The 21,132-nt window shown below is 37.7% G+C and overlaps 1 protein-coding gene across 3 annotated transcripts in view; it reads right to left on the bottom strand.

Annotated features, from left to right (window-relative positions):
* Window positions 1–20,688, bottom strand: part of LOC108914137 (titin) — a 98,610-nt gene extending 77,922 nt beyond the window's left edge. For 2 of the 3 annotated variants that reach the window (XM_023455452.1, XM_023455450.1), the window contains exons 1-13: window positions 20,322–20,688; window positions 12,440–14,000; window positions 12,156–12,385; window positions 10,717–12,081; window positions 8,759–10,615; window positions 8,553–8,696; window positions 8,078–8,479; window positions 6,420–8,018; window positions 3,420–6,178; window positions 1,475–3,362; window positions 1,182–1,413; window positions 767–1,125; window positions 17–359 (exon numbers count right to left, since the gene is read on the bottom strand). In XM_023455452.1, the coding sequence (XP_023311220.1) occupies window positions 17–359; window positions 767–1,125; window positions 1,182–1,413; window positions 1,475–3,362; window positions 3,420–6,178; window positions 6,420–8,018; window positions 8,078–8,479; window positions 8,553–8,696; window positions 8,759–10,615; window positions 10,717–12,081; window positions 12,156–12,385; window positions 12,440–14,000; window positions 20,322–20,469 (12,887 nt within the window). In that variant the 5' untranslated portion in view covers window positions 20,470–20,688. The remainder of the gene's footprint in view (window positions 1–16; window positions 360–766; window positions 1,126–1,181; window positions 1,414–1,474; window positions 3,363–3,419; window positions 6,179–6,419; window positions 8,019–8,077; window positions 8,480–8,552; window positions 8,697–8,758; window positions 10,616–10,716; window positions 12,082–12,155; window positions 12,386–12,439; window positions 14,001–20,321) is intronic. The other variant, XM_023455451.1, reaches the window with a different exon arrangement.
* Between the last annotated feature and the right edge of the window lie 444 nt (window positions 20,689–21,132).

Raw genomic sequence — 21,132 nt, 5'->3', positions numbered from 1 at the left:
TGTATTAGAGACTTACAAGTTTTCTTCGTATTGCTCCGCCATTCCTCTTGTCAAAGAACTGCTGACGATTTTTTCACCAGGGATTGTGAACTGGTGAGACGATTCTCGAAGCCTGATCTCTTTGGATACTTGTTCGTTTTCGAGTTCTTGTATCTTTGAATAGTATTCTTCGCCTTTTCTAGTTTTTATTGTCTTTTGCCATTCCGTTTCAGGTTCCTTGAATTCCCTTTGCTGAACGTGAACTCCAGTAACTTGCAGTCCGTCTTCGCGGAGCGTTGTATTCCGGTCATCAAATACTCGTTCTAGTTCAGATTCGGAACGCTCCTTTTGATATTGAGACAGCTCGAGGTCATACCAAGCTAGACATTAAATACATTCTTTAGTGGATAGATTTGGTGACTTATTTTATTGAAAATATAATAAAAAAAAAGAACAAATACATACAATACACATAATGCACATAGGATTGGATATTTAGCATGCAATAAATATAAGGTAACAATGGCATACCTGTTCATTATTTTCTTCAGTTGAAAGCATGAAAAAACATCCGTTGATAAATGCTTCGAAGCAGAATGATGCGGACTGGTGCGGAACAGGAGAGGTTTAAGGATTTGAGGAACCTTATATGTGTTAGAATAGTTTTTATAAGTGATTGTGCTGGATTGCTTTGCTTGTAGTTAATTGTGGGTAAATGTGCAATGTGTAAAGTATACGGTAAATGTAAGTCATTATATGTATTGTCGTATTAATATGAGTAACTTACGTCTCGGCGAGTTCTTCAAAACTCCTCTGTAATCGTCGTGCCTAGGAACAATTTTCAGTTCTGTTTCTGCAACAGCTTCGCCAACAGAACTGCGTGCAATAACTTCCACTTTACCAGTGTCATATTGGCGAGTTTTTGGGATATCCATGTGATACATTCCATCGTAAGTTAATTTGTAACGAGAGCCGTTTACTACGGTATGTCCGTTGATAAGCCACATAACACGTGGTCGTGGGTGGCCAGTAACGCGGCAGCAGAATCTGGCCCATTCACCTTCTTCTACTATGACTGGTTCCGGTTTGCTTACAAAAGCTGGAGCCGATCTCGGTTTAGATTCTTCCACTGGCTCCTCAGGGACACTAAGGTAAAAACACCATTTACTTTGATACTTTGAAGCGATTAAATATATACTTACACTTGCCAAGCGGCTTCCATCTCACGTATTCTCTCAATGCTCTTCATTCCCTTCGGCAATTGAGATTCATAAATTATTCCGGGTTTTCCAGCAGTTTTAATCACAGCTCTAGTTTCATCCATGCCGTATAAGTTAGTAGCGCGGCATAAATATTCTCCGCTGTCCTCTGGGTAGACCCATCCGAAATTCATAGCAACGTAACCAAAGTCGTATATTGGAGTAAATCTATTTTCTGAAAAACGAATGGATTAGGTATATAAAATAATACTTCCTTCTATAAATATTGAACTTACTGTGTGATAAAGGTTTTCCATTTAAGAACCACTCAACTTTCATGTTAGGATCTCCAACAGGAGCCAATTGGCATTCAAACTTAGAACTTTGCATTTCGACTAGTTCTGTTTGATCCTGAATTTGTGTAACGAATCTAGGTGGTTGTTTCTTATCTACATCGTAGAGATCATCCTCAGTAAGATAGATCTCCGAGGTGTATTTCTTAATGGCCGCTTCCATCTGCATAAGGGCTTCTGATCTCTTCATACCCTTGGGTATTTGGTTTTGCAAGATAATATTTGGAAGTTTCTTGCACGAAACGTTGGCCCTTGTGAAATCCTCGCCGTGATCATTTACGGCTCTACATACGTATTCCCCAGAGTCTTCAGCATAAACATATAAGATATCAAGAGATACAAATCCTAAATCAAAAACAGTTCTGTAACGATGTCCTGAAGGCAAAAGTTTGCCATTTCTGTACCACTCGATGCGTAGTTTCGGATCATCTTTTGGTTCGACTCTGCATTCGAAGTGTACTGATTCAGATTCTTCAATAGTGGTTGATTCAATTTGAGTAATAAATTTGGGTGGTGAGAAAACTTTGTCTTCTTCTGGGGCTTGAGATACAGGGCCTTTCTCTAATTCCTTTAATTTCTCAGCAGTCATACCAGATGGAAGCTGACTATCAAAATCGATGTTACGTTTAGTCTTAGAGGTAACGGTAGCTTTGGTGGTGGCTGATCCCCACTTATTTGTGGCGCGGCAAATATATTCGCCTGCATCGCGACTGTATGAGTAGTCAATATCAAGAGATATGAATCCAAAATCGTTGATTTGATGAACCCTTGAACCTGTCGCGAAAGGACGGCCGTTATGGAACCAATCGATCCTCATTGTTGAATCGTTAGTAGGTTCTACACGACAGTCGAAATGAATAGGACTGCCTTCTGGGATATCGATATTGTCTTTAATTTCAACAGTAAATCTTGGTGGGTTTGGTTTTTCTTCTTCAGCCAACACTTCTTCCTTTTTATATAACTGTTCTTCAAGTTTCTGGATACTTTCTGTACCAGTTCGGAAGTTAGATGGTAACTGTGGTTCCATAATAATGCCCTGTCTGCCTCTGACTTGTAATTGGCAGGAGACAGTCGCTTCACCATGACGGTTAGTAGCTTTGCATGTGTATAGTCCGGAGTCTCTTTGGTATACTCCGGATACCTCGAGGATGACAAAACCAAAGTCATTAATTGTTTTAATTCTAGATCCAGCCCAAAGGGGTTTGCCGTTGTGGAACCATTCCACGCGCATGCTTTGATCGTTCACAGGTATAAGTTTACATTCGAAGTGAGCAAGGCCATTTTCATTTAAGGTCAAATCTGAAGGAGAAGTTATAAATTCTGGTGGTCTTCCTGTATCGTCTTCGGGTGTTGGTTGGGATGGTGCAGCGCCTAAACCTTCAAGTTCAGCGATTTTATCTATCGTTCCTTCCATGCCTTTGGGCAATTGCGATTCTAAAATGATACTTCTCTTTCCTGATACTTTCATAGAGGCAGTTGTAACAGCCTCGCCATAGTCGTTGAATGCTCTGCATGAGTATTCGCCAGAATCTTCAGGATACACTGGAGAAATTTCTAGAATGACAAATCCAAAGTCGCAGAATGTGCGGAATCTGGATCCAGTCCTTAAAGGTTTTCCGTTCCAGAACCATTCAACTTTCAGTTTCGAATCATCTGTAGGAATTAGTCTTGCTTCGAAATGAGCATTTTCGCCTTCACGCAGACTGTCAATGTTAGATAAAGGTACTGTAAAAACAGGTGCTCTTCCTTTTTCAACTTCTTCTTTTTCGTCTCTCTGTCGGATTAAAGAATCTTCCAAGGTTTGGATTTTCTCCAATCCACCTTCCATGCCCTGCAAAAGAAATAAATTTTATGATAACGAATATTAATTATGAAATGTATTTCTTACCCGCGGCAGTTGCGAGTCCAGGATTAAATTAGTCTTCGAGACGCATTTCAAGGTAGCCTTTGTAGAATCTTCTCCGTACTTATTATATGCTCTGCATTCGTAAATTCCAGAGTTTTCTTCGTAACAGTATAGTATATCAAGTATTACGATACCAAAATCATGGAAGGTGCGGTATCTGTGACCATGAGGTAACTTTTTGCCGTTGTAGTACCACTCAACGACTAAATCTGGATCAGTGACAGGCGTAAGGCGAGCCTCAAAGTGGGCGCTTTGACCTTCAACAAGTTTTGTGACATCTTCAATTTGGGTAATGAATTTAGGTGGCTCAGTAACGGGAGTTGTTGGTGTTTGGGCTTGCTGTCCTTGTAAGCTTTCAAGTTCCCTAATTTTAGCAAGAGATTCTGGTTGCAAACTTTCACTAAATACGCCTCCCTTTCCATGAGCTGAAATGGTTGCCTTTGTAAAATCTTCGCCATACTTATTGTATGCTCTGCAAACATATTCTCCAGAGTCGTGACTTTGGATGTATGAAATATCCATAACAACAAATCCAAAATCGGATACGGTTTTGATGCGAGATGATTGTAGAATGTGTTGTCCGTTGTGGTACCATTCTACTTTAAGATTGGGATCATTGACAGGTACCAATGTACATTCAAAATGAGCAGATTGCCCATCTTTGAGACCAACGATATCTTGAATCTGGGTTGTAAATCTGGGTTTTTGCCCAGAAGATTTTTCGACGCATTCAAGGGTAACGCTTTGTTCTGCTACACCCCATTTGTTTGTAGCTTTACAAGTATAGGTGCCAGAGTCTTCAATCTTTGTGCCAAGAACTTCTAGAACAACCATACCAAAGGCATGTACAGTTCTAAATCTGTGAGAAGCCTCAATTGTCTTGCCATTGTAGAACCATTCAACAGTCATAGTTTGATCACCAATAGGTGTCAGGCCAGCTTCGAAGTGAGCAATTTCGCCTTCGCTGAGATTTACCAAATGTGTAAATTCAGATGTAAATACTGGAGCGTGTCCCTCATCTGATTCGGCAACCGGAACTTCGGGTCTGTTTAGAGAATCTTCGAGATCTTGAATCTTTTCAAGTCCTTCTTGTCCTTTAGGATGTTGAGTTCTTTCAATCAAATTGGCTTTGCTAGTGCAGTAAATAGTTGTAGATGTAAATGCCTCACCAGCCTTATTAGATGCTTTGCAGGTGTATATACCTTGATCTCTTTCATATACATCAGTTAAATCAAGAGTTACGAAACCGAAATCATTTGCTAGTTTAAATCTAGTTCCGTGGTCGAGCGACTTGCCGTTAAAGAACCATTCTATTTTTAAGTTCGGATCTTCTTTTGGTTCTACAGTGCCTTCTAAATGTAAAGGTTGCCCCTCTATTAATCTAAATTCTGGATTAAGTGGTATAACCCAAATAGGTTTAGGATAATCTTTTTCAGGTGCTGAAGTTTGTCGTCTGTATTTCGCTGCTGCAGCTTCCTCAACTTCTTGAACTTTCTCGAGGCCAGCTTTTCCCTGGGGATGTTGGGTGTCCAGGTAAATGTTTTGCTTAGCAATACAACGCAAGGAACCAGATGTTGTGGCAGAGCCTTTGCTGTTGGTGGCTTTGCAGGTGTATACTCCGGAATCTTCTTCATACGAATGAGTAATGTCAAGAGCAACATAACCAAAGTCGTAAGTTGACTTAAATTTAGCTCCGCTTTGCAATTGTTTGCCATTAACGAACCATTCTATTTTCATAGTGGGATCTTTGGAAGGTTCAACATTACATTCAAAGTGTACATTATCTCCTTCTAAACATTCGACGTTGTTAAGATGGGATATAAACATAGGAAGCTCATAAGTTGGCTCTGGAGCTTCAGGACGAACTTCGGGTGGTCTTTCTAAAGCTTCTAACTTCGGAATAGCATCTGGGTGAAGTGTTTGACCAAGAAGCCAGTGACGGTCTTCGATTTTAAGAGAGCATGTTGAAATAGCTTCACCTAATTTATTAGTAGCTTTGCATGTGTAAATAGCTGAATCGTCGTCCCTAAGACCATTAATGGACAAAGTGACCAACCCAAAGTCAAATGTGCTACGTAGACGAGTTCCAGTAGCCAGTGATACTCCGTTCTTAAACCACTCAATACGTAAGTTCGGATCAGCTCTAGGTTCCACTTGCGCTTCTAAATATACATGTTGCCCTTCAATCAAGTTATCGTAACTCTTGAGATGTGTCGTGAATACCGGAGGCTGTTGAGGTGTAGTATCAACAAACATTTCAGGTACTTTGTTCATTTCAGCTTCCTTCAGCTGGATCTTTTGCCAGGCATCGGGTTGCAATGGTTCACCTACGATATGGGATCTTGGTTTTACTTTCATTGATATAGATGACACAGCTTCTCCAGCTTTGTTGATGGCTTTACACATGTACACTCCTGAATCTTCGGTTACAGTGGACATAATGTCGAGAGTTACGAATCCGAAGTCATTGGTAACTTTGAATCTAGATCCAAGATTCAGTTCAACACCATTGACGTACCATTCAAATCTTAAGTTGGGATCACCAACTGGGACAACCCTAGCTTCAAAATGGGCATGTTGTCCTTCCCAGAGCTCTGTGGGACCAGTAAGTAATTGAGTAAATATGGGTTTTTCAAATTCTCTATCAGGTTCTTCTGGTCTAGGTGCTTGAGGTTGTTCGAGCTGGGCAATTTTACGTTGAGCCTCTGGATGCTGTGTTTCCAACTGGATGCTGGCTTTGGCTGAAAAAATAAATCATGTTAGTTATGTAGAAGGAGAATTACTACTATAATTATGTATTTATAAATTATATATAAAAACTGTAAATTTAAGACATCAATAAAGAATTGTCTCAGAGTTATTAGTTTTCATGTAATCATTTAAAATTTTAGTTAGAACAAAATTGTAACCTATTTGATTTTTAGTTTTTGAAAAATCTGTTATTTGTTTTTTTGGGGTTCATAAAAGCCTAAAAATACCTACTTCTAATTTTCATAGATGCAGTCGTGACAGCTTCTCCAAGTGGATTAGTTGCTCTGCAAATATATACACCTTCGTCTTCATCCCTGACATGGGAAATATCTAAAGAAACAAATCCAAAGTCATGTACTTTCTTTATACGTGAGCTGTCTTCTAGTGGCTTTTCATTCCTAAACCATTCTACTTTTAGGGTTGGATCACCTACAGGAATAAGGCGGCATTCAAAGTGAGCAGTTTGCCCTTCGTGGATAAAGTCAATATTCTGGAGGGGTTGTGTAAATACAGGCCGCTGTCTTGTTACAGGTTCTTCGTGTTCCGGACGTTTGTAGGGTTGTTGCTCCTCTAATTGTCTTATTTTCTCTAAACCTTCAGGTCTTTGAGATTCAAGGATAATATTGCTCTTGGCAATTACTCTAAGATTAATGGAGGATACGCATTGTCCAAGATTGTTAATGGCTTTGACTGAATATTCCCCGGCATCTTCAGGAACTGCATGTCCAATATCTAGAGCTACGTATCCAAAGTCAAATGTAATGTGGAACCTATTACCTGATGGAAGTGGTTTGCTATTGTGATAGAATTCGATTCTTAGATTAGGGTCATGAATAGGTTGAATTTGAGCTTCAAAGTGAGCCGTTTGGCCTTCATAAATTTCAGTAGTGCCACGTAATTCCGTGACAAATATAGGAGGAGTTGGAGTAGGTTCCTCAATTTCTAAACGAGCAGGATGTCCCTGTGCTTCCAATTCTCTGATTTTTTCAAGGCCTTCTGGATGATGAGTATCTAATAATATGCTCTTCCTTCCACCTACTTTAATAGTGCAGGTGTTAACGGCTTCACCAACGAGATTAATGGCTTTACACATGTACGTTCCACTATCTTCTGGCCATGCATATAGGATATCAAGAGCAACATATCCAAAGTCATGAGTGGTTCTAAATCTGTGGCCTGTCTTAAGTTTAACTCCATTGACATACCATTCGATTCTTAGATTGGCGTCATTGATAGGTTCGACTCTACATTCCAAATGCGCATGTTCTCCTTCTTTCAGATTGTCTAAGCTTGTTAGCGGCGTAAGGAAAACTGGTCTTTGCGGTTGAGGTTCAATCTCTTCCTTTTTGGGGCGTTCATAACTTTCTAGTTGTTTTATTTTACTCAAACGTTGTTCGTCTAGTGTTTCAAGATAAAGGCCAGATTTAGAAACGACAGACACAGCCGCAGTTGTGACTGCTTCACCAACAGCATTCCTTGCTCTGCACATATATGTTCCAGAGTCTTCGGCGTATGCATAAAGGATGTCTAAAGCCACATATCCAAAGTCGTAGGTTGTCTTAAATCTGTGACCGGTTTGAATCGGTCTGCCGTTGCAGAACCATTCTACTTTCATTGTTGGGTCGTTGACTGGTGTGAGTGTTGCTTCTAAGTGAGCGCTAGCGCCTTCTGCTAAATTTTCAATAGTTTTCAGACCGCGTCCGAATTGAGGCTTCTCGAGTGTAATTGCGTCTTCATGTGAAACACGCTTGTATCGTGATTCATCTTCTAAATGTTGAATCTTTTCAAGGGCTCCTTCATGTTGAGTTTCGCGAATAATTGAAGATTTTGCTAAAAAAAATAAATAATTAGTATACTGCTTCAATTAATGTTTACCTTTTTAAATTTACATTTTACGTTGGTTACCACGGAAGATGTTGCCTGTCCTATGCGATTTGTTGCTCTGCAGGTGTATTCTCCAGAGTCTTCTGCATAAACGGTAAGCACATCTAAGCTGGCAAATCCAAAGTCATATGCAGTTCTGAATCTGTGACCTGTGGTTAATGGCTTTCCATTGTGGAACCATTCTACTTTAAGGCTGGAATCTGGATAAGGTTCAATGCGGCATTCGTAGTGCGCGCTTTGACCTTCTACGAGTTCTGTAGGTCCATTTAGTTTGGTTGTAAATATTGGAGCTTGAGTGATTATAGTTTCCTGTTCTTCTTGTCTTTGATATTTGCTAGAGTCTTCTAATTGACGAAGTTTTTGTAGAGCACCTTCATGTTGTGATTCCAGTTGTAGGGAAGCTTTGGCTGTAAAATAATTAACGAAATAGTTTGCGATATTTCATATGTTTATAATAATTATAAGCGCTTTCTTACTTACATTGAACGAATAATGTAGCTGAAGTTACAGCTTCTCCTAAGTCATTAACGGCACGGCATGTATAGCTACCAGAATCCTCCGGATTTACGTATTTCATGTTTAGGGCTACATATCCAAAGTCGTGCATGGTCGTAAGTCTGTTGGCTATTAGAAAATAAAGGCATTTAAGTAAGTAACAATATTTTTATGACAAAGTTTATACTTACAGGCTTGAATTGGTACACCGTTTCGTAACCATTCTACTTTTAAACGAGAATCTCCTACAGGAATTAGTCTTGCCTCAAAGTGAGCAGCTTGATTTTCCGCAACTTTCAAATCTTTGATAGGCATTGTGAAACATGGAGCTTGGCTAATAGTTTCCTCTTGGACAGTCTTTCTTTGATAACGGGAAGAATCTTCCAATTCAGTTATACGTTCTAGGGCCCCTTCATGTACGGATTCAAGATAAATAGATTTCTTGGACTGTACATTGCATACAGCCGATGTTACTGCTTCACCTAGTATGTTTGTAGCTCTACAGGTATATGTACCGGCATCTTCTGGATAGGTGTATAAAATGTCAAGTGCTACAAAGCCGAAATTGTTGGTTTCTGTAAATCTTGATCCAGATTTGAGAGGCTGTCCGTTGTGGAACCATTCGACTTTCATGGTCACGTCCGATACTGGAATCAATCTACACTCAAAATGAGCCCTTTGACCTTCTTTAATGTCGATATTTTTTAAGGATGTTGTGAAAATTGGTGCCTGAGTGGTTATTTCTTCAACTTGTTCGGTTCTTTGATAGCGTGAACGATCTTCTAAGTGTTGGATTTGCTGAAGACCGGTTTCGTTTTGAGTACTAGTGATAATTTGACCAGATTGTCTGCATTTTAAAGCACATGTTACTTCGTCAGATCCAATAAGGTTGGTAGCGCGACAGGTGTATGTTCCCGAATCTTCGGCAATTAAGTCGACTATATCCAGAGCTACATAACCAAAATCATGGATTGGTCGGAATCTATGTCCGACTGTTACCGGTCTTCCGTTTTTGTACCATTCTACTTTTAGATTTGGATCAGTTACAGGTTCAATTTTACATTCGAAATGGGCATGCTTTCCTTCCGTCATGTTTTCCAAATTCTTTGGTTTTGTTACGAATGTTGGTTTTACAGTTACTTGTTCATCAACAAATTCAGTGCGCTTGTATCTGGAAGAATCTTCGAGGTACTGAATCTTTTCCAGTCCAGCTGGATGTTGGGTGTCGAAAAGCAGATCTTTCTTAGCTATTACTTTTACGGAGCATGATGTAACTGCTTCCCCTAATTGATTTCTCGCCTGGCAGGTATAAATACCAGAATCGACAGGGTATACGCTTAGTAAATCTAAAGCCACATAGTCAAAATCATAGGCCGGTCGGAAACGATGACCGGTTTTGACCGGTACGCCATTTACAAACCATTCTACTTTCATGGTCGAATCGCCAACAGGTTGAAGGCGGCATTCCATGTGAACGTTCGTACCCTCAACCGTTTCGATATTATGGAGGGAACGAGTAAATTGAGGAGCTTGAAGTACAGTTACGTCTTCCGTTACATGTTTGCGATAACGCGAAGAATCTTCAAGCTGTTGGATTTGTTCAAGCGATTGTTCGTGTTGGGTATCGGTAATAATGTCAGATCTGCCAATAACTCTTACACAAGCAGATGTGTGAGCTGATCCAAGCTGATTGACAGCACGCACTGTGTATTCACCAGAGTCTACAGCTGTTGCATGAATGATATCTAAGGCTACAAATCCAAAGTCATTGTACGTTCTGAATCTTGAGCCTACAGTTACGGGTCTGCCGTTGTAGAACCATTCGACTCTCATAGTTGGATCTCCCATAGGTTCTAAACGGCATTCTAAGTGTATGTTTCTTCCCTCAGAAACAGGTTGAGGATCCGAGAGTGGCACTACGAAAATAGGCTTGGACTTGCACAGTTCTTCAATGTGATATTGTGGTTCTACAAATTTCGATTCTTCCAAATGTTTGGTTTTGTCATAAGCGCCTCTGTGCATGCTCCTAGTGTCTATACTAGCACGGGCTGTAAAGATAACAGAAAAAAATTGATAACGTATTGAACATATTTTAAATAGAAATAGGTATAACAGAATTTAATATTTCTAGTACTACTAGTACACTTACTTTCAATCACCATGCTAGCTGAAACTTGCGCTTCCCCTAGGGCATTTCTGGCAACTACCGTGTAAGTGCCAGCGTCCTCTTCACGCACACTTAAGATGTCGAGAGCGACATACCCAAAGTCGTGATACGTTTGAATTCTGTTTGCTGATTGGATAGGTTTACCATTAAAATACCATTCGATTTTCAGCGTCATGTCACTTTGAGGTTCAACGCGAGCTTCGAAATGGGCACGTTGTCCTTCTACAATCTTGTTTGTGCCTTTAAGTGGTCCCAAAAACTTTGGTTTTTGTGTTACAGCGACTTCCTCCTTCGAAGTGCGGCTATAACGGCTGGAGTCTTCAAGATGTTGTATTTTTTCTAATCCTCCTGGATGTTGTGAATCAAAAATGATGTCTTTCTTACTAACAACACTCAATTGGGCTGTTGTTGTTGCTTGTCCCAATGCGTTGTACGCGCGGCATGTGTAATGGCCTACATCATGGATCGTTACTTCTTTAATTGTTAAAGCAACGTATCCAAAATTGAAAAAGCTGGTGATTCTGGAGCTGGCTTCTACTGGACGGCCATCTTTGAGCCATTCCACTTTGAGCGTTGAATCACCCACAGGTTCTAAACGGGCTTCAAAATGAGCAAAACCACCTTCTCGTATTTCATTCTGATCCTTTATTGGCGTTTTAAATTCTGGTGGTTGTGAACTTTCTGGTGATTCTAAGACATATTTTTGATGTTGTTGTTGCTGATATGCCTCGAGTTGTTCTACTTTCTCAATGTATTTTTGTTGTTCGGGAATACCTAAGTCACCAGTGACGGTAGAACGAACAAGGACTTGAATACTAGCAGTGCTTATAGCTTCTCCTAAATGGTTAACAGCCCGCACAGTGTACGATCCTGCATCTTCGGCCCGTAGGTGCATTATGTTGAGAGAGACGTAGCCGAAGTTGAAGATTGTCGTGATTCGTGAACTGGCGGTAATTGGTCGACCATCTTTGTACCACTCCACTTTCATCGTTGGGTCACTCACTGGGGTAAGTTGTGCTTCGAAGTGAGCATTTCTACCTTCTTGTAGTTCTCCAAGATCTTGGAGTGGACGGATGAAATGAGGTTTCTGATTTGTTTTTTCTTCTAAACTGTCTGTTCTTTGATATTTGGAATAATCTTCTAGCTGTTGAATATACTGTAAACTATCAGGATGTTGGCTTGATTGTTCTATTGATTCTCTTTGGTTGACTGTAAGCACTGCTCGTGATTCAACACATCCTGTTGCACTGGAGACACGACAAACGTATTCCCCGCTGTCGTTCAACACGAGACTGATAAGATCTAATGCAATAAACCCAAAGCGGAAGATTGATGTTGCTCTGGAGCCTGCAAGGTTAAATTAAAGTACTTAGTATGTTATTTTATTTGAGAATGTTTGTAGGCAAAAGATTACTACTTACTTGCTGCAATAGGTTTTCCGTTCAAGAACCATTCTACAACCATGGATGGGTCGCCAACTGGTTCAATCCTAGCCTCGAAGTGGACTTTTCCTCCTTCAAATTGAATAGCATCTCTCAAGGGGATGATAAATTGTGGTGGTGGATAAATACGATCTTCCTCACCAGGAGCCACATAGGGTCGAGCTCGTTCAACATGACGAAGGTAAATAACTTCTGGGCCAGGTTCGGGTCTGAAAGTGTCGTTATTATATTTTTGTTGGTTTACTGTATTCGAATATACTTACTCAGGTTCGATGACTTTCGTAGGTCGAGGTAGGTGAAGGCGTCTTGGTTCTGGTGGTGGACCTTGAGGTGTTTGAACAAATAATCTTGCGCGAGTAGCGGTGGAGCCGGCCACATTTTGGGCAGTGCATTGATACCATGCTGCATCTGATGCTTTAGCTCTCGGTATGTCTAAGGTAGAGGCTCCACCGTCAATCGCAATGCGAACATCGGGGCTAGTAACGAGAGGTACGCCGTCCTTCTGCCAAGTGATTCGTGGCGTTGGGGTGCCGACTGCTCTTGCATGCAATACCACAGGTTCACCTTCTGCGACGTTAACGGTAGTAAATCTTTCTACAAATTTAGGTGCTACTACTTGTTCTTTCTCAATTACGTTCAAGTTGCACTGGAAGGAGGTTTCTCCGGTTTTATTTCTAGCAACGCACGTTACAACACCGGAGTCGTTTCGACTAACAGTTGTGATCATGAGGGCATGATTTCCCGACTCATTAACTAGAATCTTGTGATTATGGTCGTCTGTGACTTGTCGGCCGTTTATATACCAAGTAACTTCAGGATAGGGGCGACCAGTAACACGACAATCGAAGCGCGTCATTTTACCTTCAGTGATATCTCTGTCGCCACATACTCTAACAAAATTGGGTGCTAAAGTTTTGCCGGTGTCGGTTTCTACGTCGGTCTGTTGCTGTTTAAATGTAGATTCGTGAAGTAGTCCTTCTTGAGTGGTGACAGGTTCGATTGCAAGATAAGCGGAGGACACTATACAACCTTGCGGATTTTCAGCGAGCATTGTGTAATGGCCGGAGTCATTCGAGGCGGTTTGTTTAACGCGTAGTGTTGCCTGGTTGTTCGAGAAAGTGGTTTCATACTTTTGCGATTCAGTGATTCGTTGGCCGTTCTTGAACCAAGTAATTCTAGGTCTAGGATTTGCTGATAATTTCGCACTAAATACAGCATCAGAACCTTCTAGCAACTTGGAGTTGCGAGGTTTCTGTGAAACTTGCGGTGGTGCGGGAGGGCCGAGCGATCGCTCTACAGTGGTAGATATTTGTGAATCTTTTTCATAAGTCGATCGTCTCGTAATAGACTCCCTGAAAGACACTTCCCTCAATAGCCTATATTCGAATGTATCAATTTTAAAGTCTTCAGTGATAACAGTGCCATTGGAATAAGTAGTGCTTTGTTCAAATTGTGAAAAGCCCTGTCGTTGGGGAATTTGCATTCCCTCTGGGGAGATGTAAACGGAACATATAGCAGCGCCGTATTGGTTTTTGGCGTTGCATACGTATTCGCCTTCATCTCCTGGTCCAATCTGATGAATCTGGAAAGTGATATCTCCAGTCGATTCGTTGTATGATAGTTTGTGTTTTTGGGAACTTAGGAGTGGGGCTCCGTTTCTTGTCCAAGTAACGGTTGGCTGTGGTTTGCCTGTTACTCGGCCCTCGAAAGTAGCCACACCACCCTGGGCAAAGCGGGCATTACTAAACACTTTCTCGAACACCGGCGGTTGTGCGTTGGGGCCAAATCCAATTTGCTGAAGTTGCTCTTGGGTCATTTGTCCTCCTAGAGACAAAAACATCAATTTATTACTTTATACATAATTAACCAAAAGTTGTGTCGATGTGATATTAGATATTTTTTCTTTGATTATTCCCGTATGTACATATATGTTTAGTTCTACAAAAGCAAGGCAAGGTAAAATGAAGAAACAGAATTTAGTAGTTCAGAAACAAACGCCATTTTCAATTTTCCTAATTATTTTATTACGATTGTTTTAGTATTATGAAGAGAGTTCAAGCATTGTTAAGAAGCGTTATTATTTATTAGACATACTGTAAAAAATATTTCACTTAAATTCACTCAATTTTACTCAATAATGTGTCAGTTTCAGTCCGTACACGATTGAGTGAAATTTTCACTCTATTAGTATGAGTGAAACTATTGCAACAGAAGTGAGTGAATTTTACTCTAATCCGAGTTTCCGCTAATTATCAAGTGATTTTTTACTCTATTCGGAGTATGTAAAACCAATTACGAATTGCCTTTTTCTCTTTAATTATTATCGAGTAATTTTTCAAGGGGGCGGCGCCCAGAGTCCCCCCCCCTCTGCTTCCATTTCATTAATATTTGTAATGGCTTTGCACCACTTTATATTTTCTATAAATTTTATTTTAAATATCATTGTATTAAAGTTCTACTAAGCTGCCACACTGGTTTCTACACAGATCTGTTTTAGAGACAATATTTTAGGTCTAGGTTAGAGGAATTGGTTAACTGATTGTATATTGTACGTTAAAGGTACGTAAGTAGGTATAGATAACAATTTAACTATCCTTTTAAATATAATTTTCATCAGAATAACCGGATTAACGGACATTTGTTCAACACTACACGCCAACATCACGTCACGAGATGGCCTAACGGGGACGATGGGAACAGGCAAAGACAACGCACGACAACCATAGAATGGAGTGAACTCACTCACTAATGAGTACATTTACTCCGATTTAGGTGCAAGTGTACCAAATACGAGTTTATCTACAGAATTTATTTAACCGGTACCTATATTTCAGTGAAAGTACTCAGTTTTAGTTCAAATATCATCACAAATTAGCAAAATTATCAAAATGCTCAATATTGAGTGAAAATTTACTCAGTAATTTCACTCAATGAATTCACTCCGCACCTTTATTGCTTTCACTCACCATTTTTTTTACAGTGTAGTAAAGTATCATGATATTGAACTTTCTTCAGGATGTTCTGATAAGGTGTGGCAAACTAAACTTATATGTTTTTCTGAAACCCATTAATATTTTTGGTATTCTCAAATCTACGTTTCCAAATCAAATTAAATCAAATCAAATCAATGTTGAATATTTGGCCTAACTCTTTTCAAATGTTATTTAACAACTCAGCCATATTTTTGCTTGGTTTTCAACATGAAAAAGAATATAGGTATTCTTTTTGTAAACGGAACTTGGGATATTTTATTAATATTTAGAGTAAATGTTCAAAATGGCATTCAGTTTATTATTATTTACGTTCATTAAATGTTTTGTTATTTGTGGTTCAATTTTATTGATTCTATTTCACAAGTTATTTTACGACAAATATTGTCTGAGTGGAACCACTACACTTCATAAAAGGTAATCCCACTAAAGTATATCCGGAGGACTTAAATCAGGGTTATTTGCGGGCCCCTGAATATAACTAAATATATTTAACCGAAAACTAAAAGTAGTATTCAATATAGTACTTTAAGAGAATTATATTGAGGTGCCTCATTCTGTTTGTGTTAACTAGGCTTTTTGAAAAAAAAAAAAAACAAAGTTCAATATCCGTATGCAAAAAATTTCGAATTGAAAAAAGTTAAAGGGTTAAAGGTTAAGTGGTGCTAAAATTAGTTTCTATATTGAAATAAATAAAGAATAGTTTCGTTTCGTTGAACCGGCTTCTTTCTTCTACTTTGTAATAAATTATATGGGGAATAAAAAAATTGCAAATTTTATAAATCATAACAAAAGTAGTGAGAGAAATTATAGGTGACTACCTACACGCGGAATTTTTAAGATGACAGTAAGAAAGCAATGGGGTACCGGGCTGTTACTATTTTAGATCTTGGATCGCGTTTCAGGCGTCCATTTTAGGAGCAACTATTTTTACTCCACCAATCAGATTTCCACTTTACTGCAGAGTGCTACGCCAGTTATGTAAAAAATATTAACAAACTCTTATTTTTCGGAATAAGTTCATACGCTTTATAACTCTAAACATGCGGATGCACAAATTAATGTTGTTTGTGTACGTAGGTATAATGTTCGAGTTGGTAATGGCGTAGAAAGTAAACAAATGAAGTAACACAAGTTCTAGTAAATATTATCATTAGAATTCATAGTACGAGGGTAGATGGTAATGTACTTTTCCGGTTCTGTTTACGAACCTTCAAGGTACTGATAACCGTATTAAAAAATATATATTTCAATGCATTTTCAAGTCCTTGTTTACCGCAGTATATTTGTATATAGTTATATTAAATGTAGTAGATATTTCAAATGGTTTGTAACATATTTTAATATTTTAGGGAACTAGGGAAATTTTCTTATTCGTTTATAAATTAGGCCTATTTCGTTTGCACATATATTAGAGAATTATATTAAAAGACAATGTTTTGTTATTCTAAGGTACTTTAGTCAAATTTTAATACAATTTTAACTATTAACTACCTTATTTATATCTATTAACACTTTAATTGCCACATGTGCTGCAACTAACATGGACTATAAAAGTTCAAATATAAATTTTAGCAGGTAATATCACTGTCAGCCACACTTTAATGACAAACATATTTATAGTTTTTAACAACATTTTCTTGGCTGTTTGCTTATTATTATTTATAATTATTTACTCTTTTCAACATGTGGTGTGGTATTCGTCGTTTTTAATTTTTTTTTAAGTAGCATAACAAAAAATTTTTAATTAGAATTTTATATATTTTTAAAATTATTGAACTATGTAGTTTTTAAGAAATTCGGAAAATATTATTTTAACGCTAATATTCTGCTTTTAAAAACTCAAAAAATATTTGAAAATTCAGTAATTTATTCCAGTTCCTAGTTTATTCATTTTTCGCCTTATAAATACATTTTTCAAGTGAACTAACTGACATTGAAACAGTTAAATACTTCAAATGTGTAGTACCTAGTTCTTTTTCTGAAAATTAACAGTTTTACTTGTTTGTACGTATATAAACAGGATTTTTATTTATTAACTGTAACATCAGAATAAATAATATTATGTGCAGCGTATGTAGTAATCTTCTTAGTATAAAAGAATTATTACTTGTGTATAGGCTGACTTTCTCAAGTTGGTTTTTTAAAACTTACCAAATCTAATTCAGTTGCGCTATGGCCTTAGATTTTATTTAAATAATTTCTTACTATTTTCGATCACTGAATTTTCCTTCTGTAGAATGTACTTTTCTGCAATATCTAAAACTAATGCTCTATTTAAATCTTTATTCGTAGAATATATTTAATTCATAAAATATACTCGTACTTATTTTGGATGCGCTCAAATAAAAGGTAGAATGATATGTAGAAAAATCTAGAATACAAATAAATACTTAAGCTCCATGTTTCATAAACGTGCTAAAATAATAAATCCCTAAGAAGACTAAGAATTGACGAAGAAAGATTGATTGAAGAAGTGTTGAAGTATTGACAAAGAACACTAGAAGGAAGATATAAAAAATCTGGGAATTATCAAGAAGCAACAAAACACAATTGGAACATATCTTATTGGTTTAAAAATTGTTTTTTACATATTCGAAACACAAAATTGGAATTTTCTGTTAAAAACCTGATGTGTATTTTTTAACAACGCGGAATACAAGTGAATACTTCTGCTTCTAAAATACGGATCCAAACTAAAACAGCAGATACAAAAGACCTTTAAAATGTAAAAAATTTCACATGAACCTGATTCCAAAAAAAGTTACGGGTCATAAGGGTGCATTGCCAAAAAGAAACCTTTTTTACATAACAAAATGGCTAATTAGATAGACATGAAACTTCGCATAGGTCTAAATTGTTGATTGCAATCACTGGCGGAGGTGTGGGGGTAATTTGGGTTCCTTTGCTGGCAATAAACCTTTGTATGCACTTCGATATATAAAATTTATTATGGAACTGGTTTTCTTCTTTTAACTATTATTAAAGTAAAATCATAGATAAATAAATTTATTGCAATTTTTTTCGAAAACAGTACAAATTATTGGTACTCAAAAAGGGTACCTTTTTGTGTTTCTGTGTTCTGTCAGATCAATATTATACTATTTACCCAACATATCAATGATAATTTTGTTAGATGAAAAAGCACCCCTGAATACCAACTGTATGTCCGCCACTGGGAATGAAAAAATAACGTTCCTCTGTGAGGCAATCCCTTATTGCAACCGAAAATCGTTTGGAATCTCTTTAGCCATTTTGTAATTATTTATAAAAATGTGTTTTTCACAATGCACATCAAATTGTAAGATTTTCTAAGCATTTTTGAAACTAACTTCTTACGAAACTGTTTCCTTAAAATCATATTTTCTATCTTCCGATTCGTTTTAGCATTGTATTTTGGAAATGTTCCCTAAGATAAGGTTAACCGCGTTGTTTTCCATTCTGATCCATTTTGCATTGATTATTTAGTAAAATTTTTGAAATGTTAATATTGAATATTTTAAAATTTGTGATCAAAAGGTTATATGTAAAATAATAGTTTTTTATGTTTTTCATTTTAAAACATTTTTTTTTTGCAAAATCAACAATATCAGGATATTCATATATTTATTATTTAGATTTATGTACATTTGGCAAATTACAAACCATGTACTTAAAGTTAGAGAAAAATAATTGTTTATTTTTGCGATTTTATAAAGAATGGGGTCATTAGTTTCTATATTCAATCATTAAATTCTTGCTGTATGAAATATATCGGCATCAACTTTGTTTTCTCGAACTAAATGACACTGAAAACCTCATAATTAAAATAAGTTCAGTTTTTCTCAAACAATTAATGAGGTAACGCTTAAAATTTATCGCAGGTGGCAAAATATCCAAGATAAACAGAAAGAACCAACAAATAATTTAATATTTGAATTATTTAAAAAAAAGAGGGAATATTGGAGCAATGGGATTATTCCAAAATAGTAATCTGACAGTTGTCACGATCACTCAAACTGTTTTATGCCAATTTTTCCCGCGCCGTCCCCCCCCAGCTTTCCTCCTCTATCTTCATTTAATTTAGAAATACGCGCATACTGGTGGTAGGGGAAGATGCGCAAAATGGGATTTATGCAGTTAGAATGGTCAAGTGTCATTAAGAACATATGAACATTCTTTTCAACAGCCTCCTCTTGAGGGTATACAGTACTTCTGCAGGAAACTGCTCAGTGTTAAATGTATTAAAAAAATTAGTAGAAATCAGAAAACGGTATTAAATGATTCAGATTATACGGAACTAAATCTTTTTTAAACAAAGTAGTAACTTGCCATTTTTTTTCTATTTTTACCATACATACTTAGGACATTTTTTATTCTTCTCGAAATATTCTTAGCACTGACAGCAACATTGAAGCAATTTTTGGCATAATAATTTGTATTTATACATTTTTATATAAAATTAGAAATGTTACAAACGAGTTAATTTTTGTCAATGTGAAAAAGATAATTTGGCACGCCTTTTAAGGATTGGTACTTATATATGTAATGGTTCTTTTGTGTATGGATTGTTATTTCAAATCATAGTTACAGAGATTTCTTTGGGACTGTCGATTCAGTTACCAACGAACGCTAGTGACTTTGGAAAGATCCGCCTTTTTATTTTTGAAAATTAAGCCTTTGTATCCAGATTTCATTTAATTTTTATGCTAAAGATCAGTAGTGACGTCTTCAGTAATTATGAAATTAGAAAGGAAGCAACTAGGCAATAAATTTGGACCATTTCGGATTGATTTTAATGTGTTGTGTCGCAAAGTTCTAGATTTTGAATTGCTGCCAACCAGGTTTATTTTTGCTACAGCTCCAGCGCCACACTAAATAGGTATTTTGGCACTATGCAGGAATAGAGGAATTGGAGGACTCATTTCCACATAAAAAATGGAATGATTTTTGTTTGGCGACCCGAGAAAAGAAGAAAATTTAGTCCTTGCAAGCAATTAATTATGGAATATATGGCCATGAAGACATGCACTCTACCAAACAATGATTTATGTTGGAATGGAAAGCATTATGGGCTTCTCGGAAGCTAACTGAGAAGGTTACAAAGCTCGCAGGTGATTTGGAATCAAGACTGCAGCAAAAAAAGCTTGAACTAGATAATAAAAAGTCTCCTAACCTGTCACGTGACCGGTGACTTGTCGAGTAACGTGCTGTTGAGTCCGGGTTACCCTCTGTGTTGTCTGTTGACTTTGCTGAAATTGACTCTGTTGGGTCTGGCTCTGGCTCTGCTGAGCCTGAGACGTCTGTTGCTGGTGCTGTTTCATCTTGTCACCACAAAAATCTCACAGATCGAAAAAATCGAAAAATACACAAAACACAAAATCACAACACGGTAAATAATAAAATGTTTATATGAGAAAAAAATATAACTAGTCTCTTATAGTACGTTTCGTTGCCTTCCACGGCTTCAGTTAGCAGAAGTTCAAGTCATCATCCCCGATATCTCTACCAAGACGTCGGTCGTTTGCGAATTGCGAGCGAAGAATGCGCGGTCCGGCGTCTCCCACTGCGGACGCCCCTGAAAGAAATTGGTGGGGGGGCCTGAAAATCCGACCGTAGACGATGATTTTGGGGCTATTTTAAGACGCGCTGTAGATGATACACGATACGCGTCGTATTCTGTAACTCAGACAATCTGTGCCCGTATGCCTGCCGTGAGTCATTTCTAATAAACTTATTCATACATTAAAATCAGAGTCGGTGGTAACTACTTGGCGATTTTCCCTCGGAAGGGAAAACCAAAATAAGTCAAGATTATTTGCCCCCAGTGCAAATTTTCGGTATACCTATGTTTATTATCTATTTACCTTAATGTGCATGGTCTGATGGAAACATCATTTTAAGAAAAGGGAAATGTCTATTCGGAAATAAAATGAAAGGCACTGGGTTTAAGTATAGGGAAACTTTAACAATGTTACACTTAATTT

This window comes from Anoplophora glabripennis, unplaced genomic scaffold, assembly GCF_000390285.2.
Source record: "Anoplophora glabripennis isolate ALB-LARVAE unplaced genomic scaffold, Agla_2.0 scaffold714, whole genome shotgun sequence".
NCBI classification, from domain to species: domain Eukaryota; kingdom Metazoa; phylum Arthropoda; class Insecta; order Coleoptera; family Cerambycidae; genus Anoplophora; species Anoplophora glabripennis.
Note: the sequence above shows the minus strand (reverse complement) of the source record. Positions and strands in the feature narration are given on the sequence as shown.